This window comes from Sander lucioperca, chromosome 11, assembly GCF_008315115.2.
Source record: "Sander lucioperca isolate FBNREF2018 chromosome 11, SLUC_FBN_1.2, whole genome shotgun sequence".
NCBI lineage: Eukaryota > Metazoa > Chordata > Actinopteri > Perciformes > Percidae > Sander > Sander lucioperca.
The window spans coordinates 19094106-19119955 of NC_050183.1; the positions used below are offsets into that span (position 1 = coordinate 19094106).

The following is a 25850-nucleotide window of genomic DNA, read 5'->3' on the forward strand; positions in this document are numbered from 1 at the left end:
TACGGAAAGCCTTTTCACTTCCTATTTAGCCTCATTGTACCGAATTTGGTTGCAGTTCCACCAGAGTTCCACTGGGGGTGATTGCAGGAGAGTGCAAAATGAATGGGACTCTTTCGCCTGATTGTCATTGAGAAATCTCAGATTTGATTGTAGTTTTTGCAAGTTCAACATGGATTATAGGTTGAAAGTTTAATGAACGAGTACTTATGTCCTTTTGATTTCTTACAGGTTGAGTCGTTGTTGCCCATAACACGCTAGCATTCTGCTAATGAATGCTGATTGGTCAGTGAAGGACTGATTACGACCAGAGATCCCGTTTGACGGCATCCGAAGCAGAACCAGAATGTCAGAGTGAATATTTCGGCGTGGTCTTTAAAACATTAGCAAACCTCTTTCTAGCACGTGTATTAACAGGGAGAGCCTGACCTGTCAGCTGTGTTGTCGATGCCTCGAGAGAGAAAAAGGAAGCGACTCAGAGCTTGCCGTAAAGCAGTATCTCTGGCCGTACGATGTGTATGACGTCAGTGACATTTTAAAAGGCTTTTTAGAACAAAAAAGCGACTTTAAAAAAATCTAACACCCAGCAGTGTGTATTTTCTTAACCTCCACTTTCGAATGCAACATTCAAATTACTAGACAAAAAATTATATCCTGAGAAAAGTGGATTTTGAGGGGTATAGCTCCATAGAGTCCCATTCATTCTGCACTGGCCCGTGAGCGCCCTCATATGGAACCAGAGTGGAACTGCAACCAGTTCAGAAGCCGGAAGTATCCCGAGAGTAGAACTTCTCCCCTTATTAGAAATTCTCTGATAAAACTGAAAACATAAGAGCTGGTGGCTGTTTTAACTTTGGTTTATTTGGCTTGTGTTGAAGCTCTCGTAAACAATATGTATTTTTTTTGTTATTTTGTTATGGATTATAGTCACATCTGTGAATACATTCATTAGAACAATAAAATGCCACACAAGCAACAGGCCTGATGAACAGGGGAGTGCTGTGGAGATATAAAGGGTAGCTGGGAATGGATGGATCATGTAGCTAAGTAAAGATAAACAGAACAGAGAGAAACAGATGAGTGAAGATAAGGGGGGAGAAATGGAAGGAGCGAGAGAGAGGAGGAGAGATGGAAATAGTGGATGGGAGGTTTTTTTTATAGGCAGGCCTTTAATAAGACCCTGCAATATGATGTCATCCTCTGAGAGCAGCTGCATTTATACTGTACCACCCTGTGCATATGGACCACAACACAGCACTAACAGTACTGTGGACTGTACTGACCCGCCTGTCTTTCTAACATCCTTATTTCCTTTCCTCCATTACTTCTCCTATTCTTCTTCTCTCAGTAATTCAAAGTTAAACAAGCTTCCTGATTGAGCCATAAAGTCAGACACCTTCACGAGTGAAGGACTGTAGATGAAGTGAAATATCTCCAGTAACATTGAGCCTCAGTACGGGTGAAAGTAAGTATTAGTTGGAGTAGAGGTGGGAAGTAACCAAGTACTGCACTGTAAATTTATTCAAGTACTGAATTTCAGTAGAATATTTTGAGAGTTTGTACTTCTAATACGTGTTTATGGTGGTTGTAGAAAGAGAAATAGAGTACAATCTGCTGTGGCACCTAATCTGTATGCCGCTTCGGATAAAAGGCCAAATTAATAAATGTTGTAATTAAAAAACTGATTTTAATAGATTAAAATCCTTAGAGTTGGAGATACATCTGGACTTAATACTGTTATAATAACTGACACCAGTATAAATGTATATGTTGAAACAAAGATGAAGACAATTGGTTCAAATTTAGCGTAGCACTATTTCTCTCCAATGTCTAAAAACACTGACATGCCATAAAAATAATCTCTTACTCAGCATTAAAGTGCAGCAGTTTTAGAACAAACAAAAAAACCAAATGGTATTATTCAAAGTAAATCCAATCACATCCCTTTGGATTTTCTGCATTTTATACAGGAATGGAAAGTATTTTCTTAAATGTTTGAAAGGTTTCTGTGTATACGGTGGAGATGATGCGCAGGTTTAACCCAGGTCTTTTTTGGCAGCTGTGACAATCCAGTCTGAGCTCGAGGGGACCAATCACAAGCAACAGACAACTAAGCTGCTTGTCCTTTGAGTTCAGTGAGGTGAAGACAAATAACCTTTCAGCATTATAAATCTGATTCCTCATCATCTCACACACACGTGTACGCATGAACACACTAGTGGACATTATAATCCCTAGTTGATGCCCAACATCATCGATTTAATATGCGACTGTGTAGGAATGTGAGAAATAAAAGGTAAGATCATGTTAAAACCACAGGAGTATTTGTCCAATTAACCATACTTTCTTTTGCTGCTTCAACTGCAAACATTTTAAAGAGTTCATCCACAATAAATCATTTATAGCATAGTCACAGTGATTTATGCATTGTCACAATATTTTGTATTTGTGTACTGTACACTCTGATAGTTTAAATAATCTGCCGCACTTCTGACTAATCGCCATGTCTGACGTCATTTCAGGGATTGCCGGGAGTGATGTATCATCTCGTTGCACTCACGGTGTAAACCCACCAAACTCCATTTAAAAAAGCAATACTTTAGCGTGTATAGAGCCAACATATTTTACATCTTGTAAATCGGAAAACTAGAGTTGTGATGGTTGGAAAAGTGGAAAGGCGACCCAAAACGGCTTTTCATAGTTTTATTTAGTTTCTGTCGACTTTGAATGAAGTGTATTTTACAATGCTGAAATTACTGTTTATTTACATGGAGTCTGGTGGATTTAGCGAACACAATTTCGCAGATGTTTTAATGTTTAAAAAAGGGATCTTACTCTTTAACAGAAAGGTCGACCTCCTTTGAAATCCTTTCCTTAATGTTGTCAGACACTTAGAATATTAATCTGAGCCTGTCAGTGGCAAAATGAGCCCTTTTGTGAAGGTAAATACAAGCTGGACCCTATTAACTTACATTGTAGCTTGTTTCGCCGCTGCCGACTGCAGCGATCTCGCTTAATACTGGACTAATTTCAAAGATTGTTGTTCCCATCAGTCACTTGGACACAAAAACATAGGTTGACAAAAAGTGGTAGTTACCCTTTCATGATTTAGTAAAGATCCTTCTTGAAGCGGATATATAGACCAGGCATTTGCAAAATGAACACCTTTTAATTTCTTCATAGAAAGTGTTTTGGATCTGTGCTTCTTCAGACTTGAGATATAATGTACATCTTTGTAGTGGAGAGATCTAGTGATTTTCACAAGAGCCATCCTCATCATCAACACCATTAAAATAACAACAGTTTGGTCTGCTGTTTATCTGGTATTTCCTCTGCTCTTTATCTTTCTCCCTCTTTCAGTTTCTGTCTCTTTTCCTCCTTGTGGCACTCCATTTTTTGCTGTCTCTAGCTACTGTACTGTATGCATCCATCCAGCTGTCAAATGAACTCAACTCAGAAGTTTTGAAAAGTCCCAACATGAATGCAAACTGTCAGTAGTGCAGCTACTTTGGAAAATACATCCAGGAGGAAAGGAAAGAAAAACTTTTGGGTGTTGCATGATTATTCAGCAAAAACCTCAATCTCTCCACACTTCACCATATATGACATGTTTTGCAATACTGAGAAAATTCTATTGAATTTCATTTCTTCTATTCAGCTTTTATTTTTGCTCAATACAGTCTGATAATAACTCAGGGCAGGACGCACAGTTTCTGTCTCTTACATTCGACTGGATTGACAGTTTCAAAGCTGTGGAAGGTTGATGAAAGCTAATAACCCAGAATCTTTTAATTTCTGGATCTCGACATCTTGGCTCCATGATCACAACACCCCCACCTTTCCTGTTTACTCACAACTAGATGGGTGCTTCTTCCCGTGTTTAGGCCAGGAGGCATCTGACGGGTTGGTCGGGGTCAGCTACAGAGGGAACATCATCAGTGCCATCTCTGAGATAATGCTGTATAGTGTTGGTTGAGAAACACACTTTTCCCAGACCCTTCCTGGAAACAATAAACTATCCACTAAAAACATTTCAAAGTCCCACAATCTGGTGAAAAGCTTTCACAAAAGAGCAGAGGCTGTTGCAGCTGCATGTTAATACCTATTGTGTGATTTGGTCTGAATCAAATCTGGTTGTTCACAGATTTTAATCATGTAGCGACAACTGAGCCTGGGAGATGAAGGGTCTGTAGCTTTAGGATGCCTTTGAGAGGGTTTTTAATGTTTAGTGCTTGATGTGCTAAAAGCTAAAACACTCTCAAGCTCTCAGTAAATTCCTTTTCATTGTACACACAGAGAAAAAGAACTTCAACAAAAGATAGGAGGTAGACAAACAGCTTTTCCCATGTTACTATACTGTTAGTTTTTTTGTGACAGGCTGTGTCCCACAGGGAACACGTGTAATCTGAATGTATAGAATTACTGTGCTGCTAAGCTTTGGATAAAAATGACTTCCTGCACAACATCTGTGATAATCTGCTCAATCTCCTCTGTTGGTAACTGTTATATACTATGGTTATGGATTCAAATTGGTCAATGGGGTCTTGATACACAGAAACAAGAAGCTTGCTCCTTTTGGTTAAATGGCACTCCCAAAAAGACAGATGGAGGAGAAAATAAAGAGGCAAGTGAGGGAAAAAGGGAATGGAATAAAACCCTGGGCTCTTTGGAATCATGACAAGGACATGACACAGATAGAGAGATAAAGACCAACAGAGAAGATAAAGAGTGAGTGTGTTGGGGGAAAGATGTCAAGTAGAGGAAAGGCAGTGCTCGAGGGACACTGTAGAGCCAGAGAGGATGAGAGGACAACAACACAGAACACAGGCAGATGACAAGTTCAAGTTCAATCAAAGACACCCATATTAACAGATTCACTCTCTCTGTGACGACACCAAGACAATACTGAGAATCAGAATCAGTATAAACTACACACAGTTGTCCAGTTAGTAATATGTTTAGCGTTGGTCTATTAGTTATTAGTAGAAATGGATTCCTAGAAATGACGACAGAAAGGCACGAGTTCAAAGCTGCACACCGACTGTTCCAGTGAGCGTTGAATTTTGAGGACGTCAGTGGTCATGTGAGTTAATTATATGAGGTTAGAGAAAGTGACGAGTTTAGGCAATAATTATGATTCCGTTTTCTGGGACCATACGATTGAATGTTTAATTTTTGGGAGAAGTTTACTCTGAAGTTACATTGTAGATGTTAAAATGTTCGCTTTAAAGGCTCCTCGCCCATGTTAGCTTAGTTAAGATTAAACAATCAAGTGCACAGGAATAACTACAATTTGGACATTTACAATTCCATGACAACTGGGCGAACTCTGCTGATGAAGATGGTGTGATATGATCGAAAGCTCCAGAACGGCTACTGAATGGACCCTGTGGTGAGATTTCTTGTTGAGATCTTGTGTGCTCCTGGGAGGCAAATCATCAGGTTTTGATCATTGCTATGGCCTCTGACTTGTTGATGGTTGTGCATTGTAATAAATCCAATTGTGTTGTTCTAATCATTAGTATTTATTCTCTAATTGGTGCATTTTTATGTTTAAGTTTTGCTATTGTTTACACTATATTTTACTATAAATGATGAACTATGATAGCTAATGGGCATCCACATTAACTAACCAACTAAACAAAATAAATTGAAACAAAACTACTAAACTAAACTCGATGCAGATGACTGGATGAGACCTGATCACCTTTTTTTTCCTCATAGACCCATTTGAGACCTGTCATTTATCCAGGCACAGACTGTATTTTAACAGCAGATTTAAATATGGTCCAGAAGGCACACAACGGACCATCTCCCGGCTGATCTATAGAGGGACTAACCACGTCACCTCAGCCTGCAGCGCCGCTGCTCACTCCATCCAATCACCTTAATGGCATTCATACATTTCGCTGACGTCATAAAGAAGACAAACTATCGCAAGTTAGTAATTTATCATCATCATGAGGACTATCACGCCCGTCCTGGTACCTTTGCGTCTATAACTATCTCTGTCTTACCCTTGCCATCACACACTACCCTATCTGTCTGCCAGCACTAGTTATGGATGAAGCCAGCTATATATCTCACACTCACACAGTCAGACAGTCACACAGTCGCTCATTTATGAGAGCGTCTGGTCCGAGTAATAAAAGCCCTGTGTTCAACTCACAGTGAGAGTGAGGGAAAGAGGAGGGCTATTCAGTGTGATTAGATTTTGCTCAGACTGCAAGTGTCACCATGCACTTTAAAAAAAGAAAAATCTACCATGCAATGTGGGGTTAATAATGCCCTTTTCTAATGTCTCATTGTGGAATGCACTGTTTCCTGTGGTCTTCTTTGAAGGACAACAACAGATTATGGGAGCCCTGAAAAGTAAGTTTCCATGAAATATTCATTCACAACTTTCCCACCAATTCACTCACACACACATACACACACACACACACACACACACACACACACACACACTGCAGCACACAAACCTGCACAAAATACCTGCTTATGTGCACTTGGAAACATGCTTGCTTTATATGATTTCAAACACAAACACAATACTACACAAACACATTGATGAAAACACTGACATACACAACATGGACTGTCAACACCTACACACATGCTCACACACTCTCTCACCTTGGTAGTGATGACAGAGTTCTTGTGGTAGAAGCAACACAGAGCTGCTGTCAGGGTCTTGACGTTGCATCGCTCTGACATTCTTGTTAACTTTTCTTAAAAGCCAAGACTCACTGGGTAACCAAGCTCACTTCAGCTGTAAATAGCAGCTCTAATCACCTTGACTACACACCCAAAGCGTAACTTTACCAACTGTCAAGTCCATCCACAATTCCCATTTGCTTCTTCCAAGAAAAACTTCCATCACAGAGTTACAAAAACTAAAGTGAAGTGCAGTGTAGTCAGATTTGATTTAAATAAACTGGAATAGGTCCGAATCTGTTAACCTCAGCTCCCAACATCCCCGTCAGGATGACTACTGTATCTATCACTCTCCTCCACAGTCCCCTGCAGAGTGAACCGTCCACTGCTCACTCATCTCTAGAGATCCTTTCTCACACTACCCCCCCCATATTTGCCCCGCCCCCAAGCTCCATGTATGGATGAGAGAAAATACCCATGTGGTCTGGTGTAAGCCAATTATGTATGGTTGAACGGGGAGTGGCCCCAAAGGCAAAGTCTCTCTCTCTTACTCTTGAAAACACATGGATGATGGATGGAAGAATATATAGATAGGCACATAGATAATAAAACATATTTTGCATAAACCACGGGGATCTTATAATGTCTCGCCTATACCAAATATCACTGTTACTTTTGTTTCCCTTGGGCTCAGAGTAATTTAAAATTTAATTCTCATTCTGATTCTTTCTAAACTACCCTTCACAAGTTGATAAATAAAAAAAATGTTTTGTCCAACCAACAATTCAAAACCCAAATATTCAATTTACTATCATAGAAGACTTTTTTTGATATTTGAGAAGCTTGAACCAGTGATTGTTTTTTGCATTTTTACATGAAAAATAACAAATGATTAATCGATGGCCAATTCATTTTCTGTCCTAACTTTTTTCTTATTTTCTTCCCGTCTCTGCCTTTGAGCACTCATCGCTGTGGAGTTTCTCCACTGCACTTGCCAGAGATCACCTGTCAATCCAGCAGTGTGCCCAGCACTGATATCACTCTCTTTGGACGTCATGTTGATGGTGTTTGAGTCTTTTCTTTGACCGTTCAACCATGGTTATTTAACTGCTCTCCCAAACTACCTAATTCTTCTTCTATTTATTAACTAAAACAGAAAATGCATCACTTCCTGTGTTGGCAAGATTTTTCCTGAGGAAATAGCTACCAGACACTGACAAAACCATGTAAAACCATTTAATGGAAAATGGCTGCAAATTCAGTCACTGTGTGTACTGAAAATAATCTACAGTGCTGCTACATGAGTGTCTAGACAAGAGTGAGCCTGGTGTGTGTGTGTGTGTGTGTGTGTGTGTGTGTGTGTGTGTGTGTGTGTGTGTGTGTCCTGCAGAGTGATGCTGATAAATAGCTGGCCATTTGTGCTACTTGACTGCTGAGCAATTACACCCACACACTAGTTAAGTGCCACAACTTTCCCACCAATTCACTCACACACACACACACACACACACACACACACACACACACACACACACACACACACACACACACACACACACACACACAGACATTAAAGAAAGAAAAGGACCAAAAACAAGCATGCATATACCATACAGGCAAAATCATGTACACTTACAAACAGCGACTTACATCAACAAAGACACACACTGAGGGTGACACCCCAAACGCAAGCAGTTAAAGGAATATTCTGCCGCCGGACTTGGAGCCACTAATTACAGTGTGAACTCTCTGAGGATCCACGGAGGAAATACATGTAGAACATTCCCTGGGGCAACACACACACACTGCTGCCAACCACAGCAGCCCCAAATCACCAGCTAGGCTAAATGTCCACCTTAAAATACACATATCCGTCGCTCCAGGAATGCTCTGGAAAAACAATGAGGGACAGAAATCAGCGTGCTGAGGTTCTATGTTTTCTATTTCTATCTGTTTGTTGTTTCTGTCAAACGGACTAAAGAGAGCAGCACTGGTTCAGCAACTTATAGTTACGTGACAAAATAGGAGGTTAAAAGATTCATTTTTTGTTATGTAAAATGGTAAAAGTGTATTAAATATGTAGTTTTATTTTTAATATGTAGTTTATTGAACAGCGGAGCTGAGATGAGAAAATTGGTTGAACCTAAGAAAATGATGTGTACCTCCTATGGTTCCTCTGTCTTAACAATAATAGATTTTATTGGCCACTTAAGGCCAGCGGAAACAAGTTGTGAACACAACACTGACATGCTATCACCTGAACAAACAGTTATCATTCATTTGGAGTCATGTTTGTGGCCTCCTGGCAAGTGTCAGTCCAATATTCACTCTCATTATAGCTCTGTTTGTGGTCTCTAGTAACTCCTGAGGGAAGTATCTGTCTCTTTAGCTTCTAAATGCTCCACTATGTAGGTTAGCAATGTGGCCTCACAGCAAGAAGGTTCTGGGTTCGAATCCAGGTAGTTCCGGGCCTTTCTGTGTGGAGTTTGTATGTTCTCCCCATGTTTGCGTGGGTTTCCTCCGGGTGCTCCGGTTTCCCCCCACCATCAAAAAACATGTACTAGGTTCTCCAGTCAGTGCCCTTGATCAAGGCACTGGCTCGGATCTGGAGTTGGTCCCCAGGGCGCTGTTAATGGCTGCCCACTGCTCCCTTGAGGGATGGGTTTCGCTACATGTATGTGTATGTGACAATAAAGTACCTTGACCTTACCTTTATGTTCACCAGCTAGTCTCTAACTGTGTCTGCTGTTTGGTGCTGTAGTGTGCAGTGGATTTTTAGAGCTTTTTCTCTGAAACTGCGGCAGAAAAAACACGCTATGAGAGCGGTGAGTAGGGCTGGGCGATACGGCCAAATTCTTCTATCCGATATAGGTAATTTTATATCTCTGTCACGATATATATCGTGATATTGTTTGTTTTCTGGTAATTCAATAAATAAATAGTATATATGAAATAACCACATGGTAAAGCCTATTTTTGTATACTCCTGTGTGAAATAAATACTTGACAAAAAATGAAAAGTACGGAGTATTTTCTCATTTTATGCGGAACTTTAGTGCAAAATGAACATAACATGCAAGGATCAGAACGTAAAGCGTCGTCCAGTGAAGTAAGTACTAACGCAGTTCGGCTTCTGGTTTTTCAACATTTTCGTCATAAAAAATATATAGGAAAATATGGCAAGGTATGATGATCAGAATGATTTATTTTTCACTATATTCTGTACAAAAACATTTTTTAAGTACATATTCTATACGTAGGGGCTTTACATCATCTGATTTCCTGACATATTTCATAGTCAATCAATGGTATGATTTTATCATGTTCTATTGCCAGAGAATAAATGTCAGTGGCACTGCTGTTCGCCCCCAGCGTGACTCTGTGTGGATGTTTGTGATGGGTCAACAATCAGTAATGGACTGTGATCTTAGTGACACTCATATTGATTTGTGCAATGTCCACTGCATGAGCCCTCACAACATCAATAAAACTGTCAACAGTTAGTGGGTAGAATGCATTTCATGTAGCTTAAAAAGAGAAAGCTAAAACACAAGTTCAGTGTTTTCAGCATCTGAAAATGGTTTCATCATCGGGAAGATTAACTTGACGAACTTTTTTCTCCACACAGTAAATGTCAATGCTGTGTGTGGTCAAACTATTTATTGTGGACATGCAATTAGATCCTAAAACTCAATCTGGGAATATAAACTGTACATTTCTCACCAAACTAAAGGACACAAGCATGTCAACGTTCTCTGTTTCAAACTAGTGAGTAACATGGTTTGCATTGTTACTTGTTCTAAAGGGGGTTGTACTGTATATATAATCATTTAAAAGACTCTTGACATGGCAGTTCAGGGATTCTTACAAAAGGACGTGTTTTAGTACTAATACTGAATTCAGGAATATAAAGCTCTAATTTTAAGTTAAGGAAACTTTTTTTTGTTTGTCTAAATACTACAAGTACTGTGTGTGCTATGTATGGTACACAGAGATCTGACAAAAATTCCGCAAAAATGTGGGTTCTAACATGTTGACTGAGGACTATTACTATTGATCATTTAGTGTAATGAGGGTTGCTGGCCAGCTGCCTGCTCTGCTTATAGGCTGACAAACTGAAGGATTGATTGGCTGTGCAGCTTATTGACTGGCAGACTGACACACCCGCAGGCCGGTTAGTAGCTGAATAGTTGGCTAGCAGCGTGAACAGCTGGATTGCTATTTGAACTCATGCTGGCTTGCTGACAGACTGGTATGATGATCATGATGAATGTCACACTGCTGTTTGGACTTCTAACTGAACGGACTCCTGATCCATTTACAGCTGTGGGGGCTCACTGTCTAGTATATTGTAGTATCTTAATGTGACCACTAGAGTGTACCAGAGTGCATCTTTACCTTAATGCACTCCTCTTTTATCTGTTTATAGATGAATTACTTCAGTAATTAATTGAATAAGTACACTTGAATTGGTGTTTTGATCACGTGTGTGTGTGTGTGTGTGTGTGTGTGTGTGTGTGTGTGTGTGTGTGTGTGTGTGTACACTGTAAGCTGTTAAATGTCATCCACTTTGAGAGTTGAATTTTTTTGCAATCTGAGACCACACACACACACACACACACACACACACACACACACACACACACACACACACACACACACACACACACACACACACACACACACACACACACACAGAGCATTGTTTCTTAAAACTCTCATGAGGGTTGAGCAACTTGATGTTTTCAAGTCAAAGACAGAGTGGGAATAAAAGAGAAAGCGCAAAAGAGGGAGAGTACTTTGGAGAAGGCTGAGTCAAAGAGTTGTGGTCGTGCTGAACCACAGAGGATCAAAAGGGGGATAGACTTTTTCTTTCTTTCTTTCTTTCTTTCTTATGAGGAGAGAAACTGGCCTATAGTCAAACAAGAGAGGGAGATCTTTACACAATTGTTCTCCACAGACACTTCCTTCCCTGCTTACATCCATTCTACACACTTGTGCTGTACATAATTGATGGCCTGATCGCACTAAACAATGCAAGGCTAATTGCACAGTCTTTGCACTTTTGACCTTTCCACAGGATTTGGCACAGAGCATCTGCACTGTACTGCAGTCTGTGTGCGCATGGACATATGTGCATGTTTTCATCCACAGTGGAAATGCAAACACACCTGGAGTACCACAGCTGACAGCTACACTTTCACACATATTATACAATACCTGGGATACAGTAGCTTCATCTGTGGTCAACACACACACACACACACACACACACACACACAGACACACAGACACACACACACACACACACACACACACACACACACACACACACACACACACACACACACACACACTCTGTTGACACTTGCACGCAACCCTAATTTGACCAAAGAAATACACACAAGTTTGTGTGTGTGTGTGTGTGTGTGTGTGTGTGCGTGCGTGCGTGCGTGCGTGCGTGTGTGCGTGCGTGTGTGTGTGTGTGTGTGTGTGTGTATGGTTAGCTCCCACACGTTCTCGTGGGAAGGTATGAGTTTGCTTTTCAGACTGAGGTGTCAGCATCCAAACGTATGAGCCAATAGATGGTAAGAAGTGATGGATGGGAAAGAGAGCAGAATGAATGGTTGGGGGGATTGAGAAGAAAGAACATAAAGATTTAAAGAGAGTACGTATGTGTAGTTAGGACCTCTTTACACTGATCTAGTTATGTATATTTGTTAAGACAATGGTTTTTAGGTCAAAATAAGATCACACAAGATTATATAGTTTAGCTTTACTTTGTTATTAAGAGGTGTATGCAGATGTTTGATATACGATGGGGAGGTTCAGAATGTCAAAACTTAAAAGGAAAATGTGATATTTTGCTGGGTTTCCACTGCTTTGACTGTACAAAAGATTTGAACTTATGCTGCTTTACTCACCAAGATAAGCCATTGTATGCCTTTAATTTGCCCTCACAAGGGAAAAAAAGAGTAGAGTCAACTTAATATTTAAAAATATTAAATTCCAGCATTAGAACGGAAACTGATTTTCTGCATAAATACAATAAAAGTATACCTTTTTTGAACTTATGTTGCTGAGTATAAATGTGTTTCTCTACATGTTTCTCACAAGCCTTTAGAATGTGGTCTTCGCTTCTGATTCAGAAAAAGTTACAGTATGCCTCAATATGTAGCTGTTGTCTGAGAAGGTGTCAGTAACCAAAGGATTGGTTATCTGACGTACCCTGCTGTGAACTGGTTGTCTGGCTAAACCCTTTTTATGAACTCTTTAACAATAAAACCTTTTAACTGTCCCATGAAAAAGTTTTTCTTTGCCTTGATCAACATTTTGAATTCTGTTGGATTGGTTGTATTTGTTTTTGCCATGCAGGGGTAAGCATGGGAACTACAGATATTTTAGATTAAAAAAAAAAGCTTTCTTCAAGTAACTCAAATATGCCGCATTTTCTTACAATAGGCACTGTTTAATGCTGTTGTTTTAACACAAGAGTTAGGATAAATGTAGTATGAAATAACTAAATCATTATTTAAATCAGACAGTGTCTGATTGAAGAATACATAAACAGCAAGCATTTGGTGCCAAGTTTCGGTACTTGACAGTGTGTGCTACTCAATGTTATGTGGAAACTCTTTGGTCGATATTCAAAAAGTATTTAGATGTGATACCCGGCCCAGACTTCTTATTGTGTAAGTACTTTTTGTGGTGTAAGTATTTAAGTATTTAATGCCCCATGGATTTTCCCAAACAATGAAGCAGAATTTGTACAGGGTGAGTATAAGAAGAAAGGCAAAGACAGAAATAGAAACAGACAGTAAAGCACATCATATGTCAGCTAAATGATATTGTGATAACTGAATGATCACCTCTCAGTCATCAGTTCTCTTTGACTGAGGAAAAGCTGGGACTCAGGTGGTGTGTGTATGTGTGAATATGATTTACAACAGTGTGGCAGCAAAAACATACAATGGCAGACATGTGATTTAGAGGAGTATTATCCTTGTAGGCCAGAGGCAATTGAATTAACTTCTGCTATGAGGCCTGCAGAAACAGCTGAATATCATTTTATATCCAGTTTTAGTCACATTACAGTCGCTGATGGTGATGGATTTGTTAAATTTTTCTTTTACTAAATGCAAAGAAAAAAAGTGCGGTAACACTTTACTTGAAGGTATCGACATAAGAGTGACATGACACCGTCATGAACACATGACACTGTCATGACACATGAACCCTAACCCTAACTCTCACTGTAACTTGTCATGAAAAAAAACGAATGACACACAAACGTTTATGACTGTTTATAATGTTTATGACACGTTCATGACAGTGTCATGTCACTCTTACGTAGATACCTTCAAGTAAAGTGTAACCAAAAGTGCTCAGATTAGGGTTGCAATATTTTGACAATAGAGTGGAATTTTTTTTTTTTAAAATAACTAGTAATATTAATTATACTGCAGAAAAGAGCAGACTTGCACCTACAACAATTTACGAATCAAATTGAACGTGTTGCACATATGCATGTATAGGTCCTGTTTGTGCATATGTGTGTATTTCGGGCCTGTGTGTAATGTGTAATATCAACAGAGTGTAAAAATGTAATTGTATCAGCAGAGTGATAAGTGCAACATACTGTAAATCTGTCTTTCTGTATACAGCTATACCACAAGCAAAAAAAGCTACAAAAATAATAGTGTTGGCAGGATTTAATCAATCCAGGGCTTATTTGTAGCTGTTGCCGTTTTCTGTAAATAACAAACAAGCACATTTGTTGTTCCTACCTTTACATAGTCCACTGTGGCGTCCAGGCCGGCAGCAGGCTCCCTGGGGAACACAGACAAAGACATGGTCCTGTTCAGTGAACACATCTCTGCTACTGGACCCAAACTGCTGGGTGTTGATCTTTGGGTCCTCTCTACAGTTCCTATTGCAAATAAACTGCTGAGCTGGTTGTGTTAAGTCCAGGTGGAGTCCCTGACTGATGCTGATGCTGCTTCTTCAGAGATTCAAACACTGCTCAGCTCTTTTTAGGAGATGATATAGTTCACTGGAGGTGTGCCACTTTGTATTTAAAACTCCAAATGGATGTCACTGGTCCAAACAAGTGTCCATATTAGCCATATGCTAGACCAAGAAGGTACAGCTGCACTGTAAAGCTGGTGTACAGTTAACTGTAATGATGTCCCAAGTTCACTTTTTTTTCTGAAAGAAAGAAGTTGAGTGAAACCAAACTTCACACTGAAATGCTTTAAATCGGAGTCTCACTCTATCTCTGCCCCACACGCTGTCTGTCTCTCACTTTTCTTTCTCTCAGTCAGTGGTAAACATGTTCACTCACTGCCTGCCTGACTTGGCCTCCCTCCCTCTCTTACTCTCTCTCCTCCCCCACCATAACACACATCGCAGCCACACGCCTACCCTTCAGAGTCCACTGACAAATTCACAGAAAGGTTAGAGCAAACAAATACAAACGGTGGCATTTTCTTTGATTCCTTCATTAATCCAAGCAAGACGGCAGTTTGACATTTTCTATCTGTTTCCATGACTCCCTCTAACTCCCTTTTCATTGGCTTTTCCTAGACACTTTTGTTCAAAGGTCAGAATACATAGAAAACATTTTCAGGGACTGTATTTTGGCATTTTGTTTGTTTTGACCAGCAGTATAAGATCCTCATATTGTGTTCCTTACAGAATATCTCCCTCTCCGTCTTTGCCTTGAATATTGGTGCTTGAGTGTATAAATGTATCTCAGAGTCTCCCTCTACAGGAGGCTTATATCCAGGGGCTCAGTGAAAGAGGTAATTAGCTCAAATCCCCCACTACGTTAGCAAGTTTGGTAGTTTAAAGCTCTTAAGCCTACACTGGTGTTCCCACGGGAATACTAGCACAGCCCATTACTTACCAAACCAAATATGTTTAGCTCTAAGCCCTCTCAGTTTAATACGGCCCCAAATAATGAGTGGGATTTAGTTATGTAACTAAACAGAAGCCTCCATTCACAACAATGTATAGTCATTATTCATAATAGGTAGTGTGCTCAGGCCTCTCCACCCCCCTCAGGATGTCCTGCAGGATTTCACTTTGCAGAGCCGAGGAAGCTCAGTATATGGCAACTGATCCTGTTCCAGGTCTAAACATCCCTAATCCAACATATCCTGACATCCCCCCCACAGTGTATCAACACATATGTACACCAAGTTGTCCTTGCAACAGAGGGCACATCAGTTGTTGTTGGCTGAACAACTGTCTGATGGCGCCAGGAGCAAAAGGCTGATCATCAATGGTGGGTATTGCTATTATGTAGTATTGACTTCTGTTGAAGTTTTTTTCCGATCAACTATAGAGAGCTGAAGTGCTCTACAGACCAGACTCGTTCAGACATGTTCTTTATTCTAAGCTAAGTAGGTATCTGCTACTGGATTTACAAATATAGTGTGATCAATTAATTATTAGAGATTATTTTCATTGTCAGTTAATCTGTTCTTTATTTTTTTGTCTTTCTTGTCTTATTTTCAAGATCCTGACACTTGTTTCCAATGTAGTTTCATGCAACTTGTATCATTTAAGTGGCGTCCATATGAAATGTATACAGATAAGGCATTTGGATAGAAATATGCCATTGATTGGTGCATCAGTAAAACACCATAACTCCTGTGGGTGGTTTGCCTTTTAGTGATGAGTGACAGGTGCTCATAGTTTAGCTGCTTAATAGTCACCACTGCAGAGGATAAAGAAGACGATGAAGAGGAGGAGGAGGAGAATGAGGAAGAAGAACGCAGGAAGTTTCTGTGGTCTCAAATCTAAAATAAAATCAGACATTCAGTTTGACATTGACCACCTTTACTGTAGTCGTATGTGTTGCTTTGTTGGGGTCAGTGGTTGGCTGGACCTCTGATTGGCCCCAAACATTCACCACACCAACCACCGGCCCCTCGTTACCCTGCCCTGGCTCTGTTGTCTGAGGTGGGTAAGATGAGAATCACCACACGACAGACAACACCCACATGAAGCCTCCTGGAACTAAATGTGCTACGACTTAGGGAAATTCCATCTTCTTCTCAGGGAGGTCAAAGGTCAGGCTCACAAACAGAGTGGCATCCATGGAGCTGATGGTGATTCAGCGTGTTGAACCCAGGTGTCGTCAGGTGAAGGATGGTGTCTCCGCACTGCATCTTGATGGATGTTTTTTCACATCTTTATTCTTCCCTTACTAATGTTTAGTAAGCCTGACTACAGCACTAAAAGAAACTGAAGCAAAGTATGGTGAGAGTGAGATGGCCAGGCATTCCAGACTGACCACAGCTAACGTCGTCTTTTTCTGCCCATATTGCTGAAACAGCATCAGACACTGGATTTTTCTGCTTCTACGACCACAGAACTGACCTGCAACACGGACAGAGACAAAGCTATGAAGATAGAAAGAGCGGAAGCGAGCTAGAGAACAAAAAAAAAAGAGTAGGGAGGGCAGAAGCAGGCAGCACTCGCCACAATCTTTTTCTGGCTACTGTTGTTCTTTGCGCTTCACCACACAATACTCAGCACGACCACAACTGGCTTTAGTGAGTGACTACTCCATATTTGTGTGTGTGGGAGAGAGAGAGAGAGAGAGAGAGAAAGAGAGAGAGAGAGAGAGAGAGAGAGAGAGAGACAGACAGTGGGAGCAATAGAAAGAGTTCATGAGCAACATGCAGCGTCTGCAGGCGGCCTACAGAGGTCAGTGTGTTTTCATATTAAAGATCCACAGACTCAGTGCAAAGTTAGTATTTGTGTTTCCAATCCACACTATAAACTACTGTATATGCTATACACTAATCGTATAATCGTATAAATAGTATATTGTTTTAGCAGTTGGTATGCAACAATTAAAATTAATACAAGAAATAAATGTACAGCACTGAATGTACAGTACAGTTCTAAAAAGGCCATTATATAAGGCAAAAAGTAAAATTAAATTGTTTTATTGTTCTGTTTTCCAAGATGCTCGTAGAGTTTCTAGATTCGTGCCCCCATTCCATAATACATACTAATTCTACTACAAAGGGTTTTGAGTTTGTAGGCTGTCCACGTTGGAAGTGTGACAAAATAAATACTCAACAAAGTTGAAGAGAATACTTCAAAACTGACTAGAGGAGCTGCTCAAAGCTGCAAACATATGAAACAAATTGTGAAACAACTCCAGGAATATATCAGCACAAGAAAAGAGTACTATTAAAGGTTGGGGAAAACACTTTGCTGATTGGGAGGTTAAATTGGCAGTGAATGTCCAAAATCACACATCAAGATAAGGTCGGTTACTATGTATACTTTAAAAATAATGATATAGTAGATACGGTATACAGTTAGTATGTAGTTTGAAATTGGGACACGGCACAGGTGTATGCAGCTCAAGTGTTTCCTTTTTTGGGTTGCATTGTGGGACTGAACTGCACTCAAATCTAGTAAATTTGGTAAATTGGTGACATTTTTAAGTATACATTTTGCCACTTTTCAAGTTGGAACAACAAGCTACAAAGTCAAAACCCCGTTGGAATTGGTGTGTTGTAGTGGGACTCATCAAGTAGTGCTTAGTTGCTTAGTAGCCTGGTTTCCAGTTGAGGACAAATCCAGTACCAATAACAGGCACATTTCACTACTGGTTTCCAATGCAAAGACAAAAATCTCTCCAGCGCTTAGCTCAGTGACATTTTCAAATCTTTTACTTCAGCACTAATAGAAATGTGTGCTCACAGTTTGCTTTAAATAGAAAATCCATTTTTGAAATAGTCGGGAGGCGAGTCTCTGTTGACCGGTTGACTTTTTATTTGCAGCACTAAAGCAACCGTGCTGTTTTTCTCCCTCAGTTTGTCAGGGGTGTTAGTAGGGCAATAAAACATCAGGTATAAACATGTTAGGTTTTTTTAGCTCATAAACATACTAATCTGTTGTAATTTGCAATATAGTGTAAAAACAGTTGAAACATCTGCTTTAAATAATCAGTTCAAGCTATCGGTCTGATTTGATCTAAAATATGTGAAGAGGTTAATCCAAACACAATCAACAGATAACTGGGGAATTCAGAAGGGTTTTATCTTCAGCTTATTTATTTGATGAAAGGAAAAGTTCTCAAGTCAACAGTCTGTCACTGTCAATCTCTTCTCCAGCCCCTTGCATCTCTCTCTTTGCGCTACTCCCTTACACTCTTTCTTTCTGCTCTCTCCCTCCCCCTCCCCCTCCTCCTCTCCTGGTGGTCTGCTGAGCTGCCCACAGAAGTCAACGGAGAGACAAACTGACCAATCGGAAAGTAGTGCAACATAAGGTCAGGGGTCATAGGTCAGCCAACAGCTTGAGCAATGGAAAGTCAAGAGCGACTGGCCAGTGGTTTCATACCTTAGACATATTCACTCCCTTATCTTTTTATAGAAAACTCAACTGAGATTCTTTTAAAAGTGAGCTGGGAGGAAAGTTTGGAACTTTGCAATGCTACTGGTTCATTTAACAACATCAGAGAGTGTCTATTTACCATGTCAAATGTTGGATTTTCTTTCTTTACTAAATCACAATGTGCAGACAATCTGTACGGGTATTCCTTTGAAAAAAATAAATAATGTAATGTTTGTAATGTTATTTAATGTTTTATATATTCTTAAAACTATGGGAAAACATTTTCTGAGATGTGCCGAGATGCAACTATTCAGTATTTTTATGTGATTAAAGTTAGACCTTGTGAAATTACAAAAAGTTAACGGACACACAAAACGTTTCACTTATGGCGCTTACCCACTGCTAGTACCAGCTCTACTCGACTCGACTCGGCCGCGGTGCCCCGTCCTCCATTTTCCATTGCAGATTTAGTACCGCCTCATGCCTGAGGCGAGCGTGGCTGGTCGTCATACCGAGTAAGACGCCGCAGGAAACTGCCGTGACCTAACGCGACACACACACAGAAAGTCGAAGGTGTGTTGTTTTTGACTCTCGGCATGTGGCTGTTGTCACAGCCAGAAGACAAATTTTGTTCCAAAAGAAGCTGGAGGCAGCAAAAAAAACGCCGCTGGCTAAACTATTTAAAAATGGCGGGTTTGTTCAGGACACCCCCGTCTGTCGCTAGCAATGATAACGCAGTGATTAGTGACGATTCTCTCCGACCAATCAGTAGTCTGCAGGTTTTCACGTCACCTTTTGGTATCGCCTCAGCTCGCTTGGAACCTCGACGGAGGTGATACTAAAAAAAGTACCTGTTAGCAGGTACCGGGGACTTTTTTTTGTAATGGAAAACCAAAAAAGGAGAGTAGAGTCGAGGCGAGTCGAGCTGGTACCATGTGATGGAAAAACGCCATTAGAGAGAAGTTTAACGTCAGTAAGTGAAACAAGCAAATAAAACAGAGATCACTATGGGCACAGTGATATTTATCTCTCATATCTGCTGTCTCACATAATATGGGTCTCCTTTGTAGCAGTGAGGCCATTCATATGTTAATTCCACTATTAGCAAGTGCTGAGGTTTGATCTTCAGATAGCTTCACCCACCTGCCAAAAATCACTCAGCTATAGAAAAATGTCTCCTTTTGTGGTGATGCGTTTTGATTACATTTAGTAAAGCTAGAAACACACTTGACTCTCATCTTACTTTTTTGACATTTCAAAAGTAATAGAATGATGATGCTGTTCATTATTTAGCCACCTGCACGGGTTGAATTTGACCTGGACAAATTGTCCTGCTGTATGTCAGCAGTGTATGAAATGTATCCCGCACAGAGGCAGAAAAATGGAGAGAGCAGACAAAGAGTTCACAGTAATCTGTGATCTGTCCTGCCACGCCCTGACCTACAAAGGTAACCCAACTGCTGGGGGCTACACACACGCACCCAGCCACAGACACACACAAAGCTGGCTACATCAGATACAGTCTGTTGTAACTCTACACTGAAGATAGAAAGATGGGAGGACATGATGAGGGATGAGGTGTGTGTGTTGGTGTGTGATTTTCCCTCTGAAGTTGAGCTAACTGCTACACCCCCTCAGGGCTCTTTACGGACTCGCCTCTCTCCATCTAACCCCAAACTCTCTTTCTGAGTCCTCGCTCTGAAGAGCAACAAAACATTTTTTCCTGCAGAGCATGGCTAGTCTCAGTTGATCAAAAGTGCCAAAAATACTGCTCAGAATTACAAGTTATCCCTTTAAAGAAATACTACACCATATATATGTCTTTTGAGTATTAATACTCACTGCCTATAGGGTAGTGGTTCTGAAAAGTTTGTAGCTTGCTCCTTCACAAAAGAGAGCAGCATGGATTCACAGCAGTTGCAATAGGTTACAATGGTGACCCAACACAACAATAAAAACAACAGTGAAGAAGTGGATCATGCTACAGGATAGGTTTTAGAAGTAATCATGTATTTAAAAAAAAAGATAAAGATAGTGGAGACGGACATTAAACATGGAGAAAGACAGGGGATGACATTAAACAAAGGTTCCTGGCTGGAATCAAACCAGCGTTGCAATTTTGTAATATGCTTCTAATGTTTTGTTTTCTTCCATTTTCCATATTTGCTGTGTCTCTGGGTCACTACTGGAATCCATACTAACTGCTGTAAACCCAATCTCACCCAAACTTGTGTCCGTGGAGAAGCAAGCCACAAAATCCTTTCAGAGCCTCCTTTCAAACCTATTGAGTATTTGAAGTTGAAAATATACATTTTTTGATGGATTGTTCTTTTAATTGTGTCACTTATTTTCCTTTTACAGACTGCAATAAAAGGTATAAGCCACTATAGATAAGATCATGTTGAATACAACAATCACATAAATCATAAATATCAAAATGCAGTTTTGTTAATCAATAGAAATCTGGTATGACCTCACATAAGCATATTTATGTATTTGTTGAACACGTGTTTACCTGTAACCATGAAAGTCGTCAATTATATTTTGGACCAGCGGAGAGGTCATGGGTTGATGGGCGTGTCCGGGACCCAGTGACGTGTTCCCGCCAAATATCTGCTGCGTGTGAATGGCTCTGGGGTCCCAGGTGTAGTTTCCATGGTTGAGGTTGGCCCCACCTCTCTTGCGTCGAGGCAGAGTTCCGTGAATGGAGATTGGGTGGTAGGCAGCAGCGGGCAGCTCTGATAGGCTGCTTCCCTGCCCTGGAGGGAGACTGGGAGAGGTAAAATGACAGAGGGGGGGGGGGAGAAAAATTAGACTGAAGTATTGAAGTAAAATAAAACACCCTGAACATCTGTGAAGACTCTATACTTCACAAATATCCGAAAGTCCGAAAAAAAAACTCTTAAAACTTCTCTTTAGTACCTTTAAAAGGTAGAAAAACGTTTATTTCCACACTTTGAACAAGTTGATACAAAATATAAATATGATGCTGTCAAACACTGTATTGAAGCTTTTTGATGCTGCTTAGTGTACACAGACTAAAATATTTAGCTATGCTCATGTCTGCTCAACGTCAAATGGAAATATTTGATGTCATGACATTTTTCCTATTTTTGGTAAGTCTGGGGTTTCCCTTAGAGTTTAAATTATGGTTTCTGGGTCTGAACAACATGTTGTAATATCTGACCCAACCTTTGTAGAAGCAGTGCCAAAGAATAGAAAATAAGTAGATACTTATTATTATTTTCTTGAGAACCAAATCGTTTTGTGATCATGTGCTTATTCTAAAAACATGTATTTGGTTAAACCACCATCTTCAATTTCTTAAAACCTTAACTTCTTTACAGAAAGACTATTGGTTTGTTTAACTAGTTATGTCAGACAGACCCTGAATTCTGCCAGGTTTCTTTGAAGACCAGTTTCTATTGTGATGTGAGCTTCAGTTGGTCAGCCAACTCACCCTCTGGAGCTGAGGAGGTCCATGGAGGAGGCGAGGGAGGCCTGGAGCCCCCTGGAGGAGCAGGTGCTGCTGCTGTGGACACCGAGGGAGGTGGAGGGGACTCCGGGGTGAGCCGTGCCTCCTCCCAGGGCGTGGTGTGCATGGTGGGACCTGGGCAGACTGGCAAAACGCCCCTCAGCCATCATCCTCAACTCTGAGAAAGAAACACACACAGAAATGCAAAGTCAGACAGAGAAGACTTCTTTTACCAGCACTTTAAAGCTTTGATTGGAAGAGTTGATCTCAGTCTTTCCACAGACAGATTACTGTACGAATATATATTTTTAATAACTTCGTTGAGGATATAAATACATAAAGAAAAGTAAGTGGATTAAGCTCTTGGGGTGTGATATAAACCTAACATGCTTACTGTACAATAACCAGGGGAATGTAGTTATGAGGTGTAATACTCAGTAATACATTGCTGTAAAGACATATGATCTGAAACATACATACACTGACGTACAGTAGTCATTGAGATTAAATATAATGATATATGATCCAGTACAACAGGTGCCTCCACCCTCCGCCAGCAATACACTGACGTGGCTCAGATCAAGCATACTAACACATTGCCTGGAGGGTGATAAAGCTTGTAAATACATGGCATTAGGCTACCAGTAGTGTGGTTCTAACTGTGCCTGTATGTATGTATGCATGCATGCATGAAAACATATATTCAAAAAGAAAATCTGCCAATCTAGTGTACGTGTACCACAAACACATTCTGTAATCAAATTAAGATCTGTTTCATTTAAGGTTAAATTTAACCCACCAAACCAAATACAACAGTTTGGAACATACAGTACAAGGAGACATTGCCTCTCACTCTTTGACCTAGATTTTCTTTTTCACTTGAAACCCTAAGGAGGGCACTGGGGACATTGCTAATTTGGTTTATCTGAGGAGGACAATACTGCCAAAACTGTAAGTGATGTCAAATTGCATTCAGATGCAATTATGTGGGCTTGAAACATTTTTTAAAAACCTTATCCCAAATCTATTTCTACTGATTTCACAAAAACAATTTTGTATCGTAACACAATACATAATATCTTTGTAAAAATATGCAAATAGAAACAATCTTGCTTTGTTAAAGGAATGGCTCCGGTGCTGCACTATTCAAAATTTCAATATTTGATTTGATTAAATATTGCAGTGAGGTTTTGAAAGCTAGACCACAGATAGTTCCAACAAAACTCAATACATTATACAAATAAATATTAAGCAAAATGTGTAATAAGCAACAATTATATTTCCTTTAACTACAACTCCTTAGGAAATCAGTATTACACTGTACAAGTACCTTCCATGCCATAACAATGACTAAATAAAGGCATATTGACTGTGAAAGGCATATGACAATCAGTCAGTTAGATACAACAAGCTTCAACATATTGCAGTAAAAGGTACCTGAAACTGACTGAACCACCTGATCCTTATAGTAGTTGTCGTTTTCAGAGATTTCCCCCCTGACAGTTTTTACATGGTGCTTGGTCACCAGACACAAGGCTGACTTCAGCTCCCTATTGGTGAACGTGAGAAGAGAACAGAGATCTGACCTTCTGCTTCAGTTTCAGGCAGTATTTTTTATCAACAAACTCTGAATGTCATACCTTTCAGGAATGCTTCAAATTCTTTATATTCCAGCAAGGCACTTAAAACCAGCTTCTAATCCAGACCTTTCAAACAGGGTAAAGAAAAAGCTACACTTTCTTTTTTTGCTCATGGGGTAGAGCTTGTCAGACGGACAGACAAGCAGATATAATTACTGTACGAAGAGATGAAGAGGACAGATAGGTTGGTAGAGCTGGAAAACACTGGACAGGGTCTTGATAAATTCCCCTGCCGTGTGATGATGAGCGGACAGCACGCTATCATCTGCTCTGAATCACTCGCCGTGCATCAGTTAGTCACACTGTACAAGCTAAAATACCATCAACTGACAGACATGTTAGTAGACTGGATGGTACGAGATTCCACAAACCCTCCCTATTTCTAATCTCATCATCAAACCTAAGGATCTGACCTGAACGACTATGCTGCTGTTTGTTATTGTTTCTCTAGTGGCCTGCAGAGGAAACTGTGGAGCTTGGCACTGTACTGTAGTAGTCAGATGCAGACAGCCCTGAGCAAGAGGCACTGTTTTAAACCAAGGTAATCAACATGGCTGCAGGTGAAAAACATATTTCAAAGGCAGAGGATCTACTGTCAAAGTTGCAAATTTGTCTCACCATGTTCTTTAAATGTCATGGAATGTGAATGAATCATTTCCTTAAATGATTAAGTTAAATTTCATTAATGCTGTCAAACATGATTAACAGTTCTTTTTTTTAAAGATTATTTTTGAGCATTTCTGCCTTTAATGGATAGGAAAGCTGAGATATGAAAGGGGAGAGAGAGAGGAGGGAAGACATGCAGGAAACCGTCACAGGTCGGACTCTAACCCTTGACCTTCTGCGTCGGGGAATAATCCTCTACATATGTGAGCCCGCTCTACCAACTGAGCTAACCGGCCACATGATGATTAACAGTTCTTAATAGCAGAATGTGGAGAGTGAAAACAACTGACTTAACTAAAGAAATGACCAAATTGAAGTGACTTATCTATAATTCTGTACAAAAAGGTTTTCGGCAGAAAATGGCACATTAACACAGTTACTAGTGCACATTATAATAGACGTGCCGGTGGTGTTGTTGAACTGCCAAAACACACTGTCCATTTGTGAATTGAAAGTGGTGTTTCTTTCTCTTACGAATGATCTTTGTCCGAGTACGGACACAGAAAGCACATTAAACAATCAAAAGCTTTACGTTTTACTTTGTACTTTACAGATTGTTAATGTGATACAACAGCCGGTAATGTTTGTCATTTCAGATTAACTTCAGAGACCTGCTACCTCGATGTGTTGTACACTGCTCTGCTTTGTTAATAAAAAAGAGAAATAAATAACTATGAGGACACTCAGAGAGTGCAGACCTCTGCCAAAGCATGCCCTATTTCACAATGTTAATGCAGTGGGAATATTTTTTCCAGTTGGGAACTCATTTTTTAAATTATTCTGGCACCGCATGAATGCAACACAAATGCCTTTTCCCGCAATATTAACAAAAGTGAAAAATAATTTGTGAATATGCCCCGTGATTCGGCTCTGCTCCAAAATGTAATGGGTTCTTCCTTGGCCCATGCTTCACTCCTTCACCATGTGCAAATCGGGTAATTAGTTTTTCCGTAATCTTGCTGACAGACAAACAAACTACCAAACAAACTAAACTGAAAACATAACCTCCTTGGTGGAGGTACTAAGAGATTCATAAGCTTTGGAGCTTA

The 25850-nt window shown here is 40.1% G+C and overlaps 1 protein-coding gene across 3 annotated transcripts in view; it reads right to left on the bottom strand.

Moving 5' to 3' along the window:
* Positions 1–25850, bottom strand: part of bcar3 (BCAR3 adaptor protein, NSP family member) — a 77272-nt gene that overhangs the window by 22893 nt on the left and 28529 nt on the right. For 2 of the 3 annotated variants that reach the window (XM_031282353.2, XM_031282354.2), the window contains 3 exons: positions 22481–22673; positions 21536–21790; positions 14442–14484 (listed from right to left, as the gene is read on the bottom strand). In XM_031282353.2, the coding sequence (XP_031138213.1) occupies positions 14442–14484; positions 21536–21790; positions 22481–22673 (491 nt within the window). Of the gene's footprint in view, positions 1–6633; positions 7044–14441; positions 14485–21535; positions 21791–22480; positions 22674–25850 lie in introns of those variants that run through there. The other variant, XM_031282356.2, reaches the window with a different exon arrangement.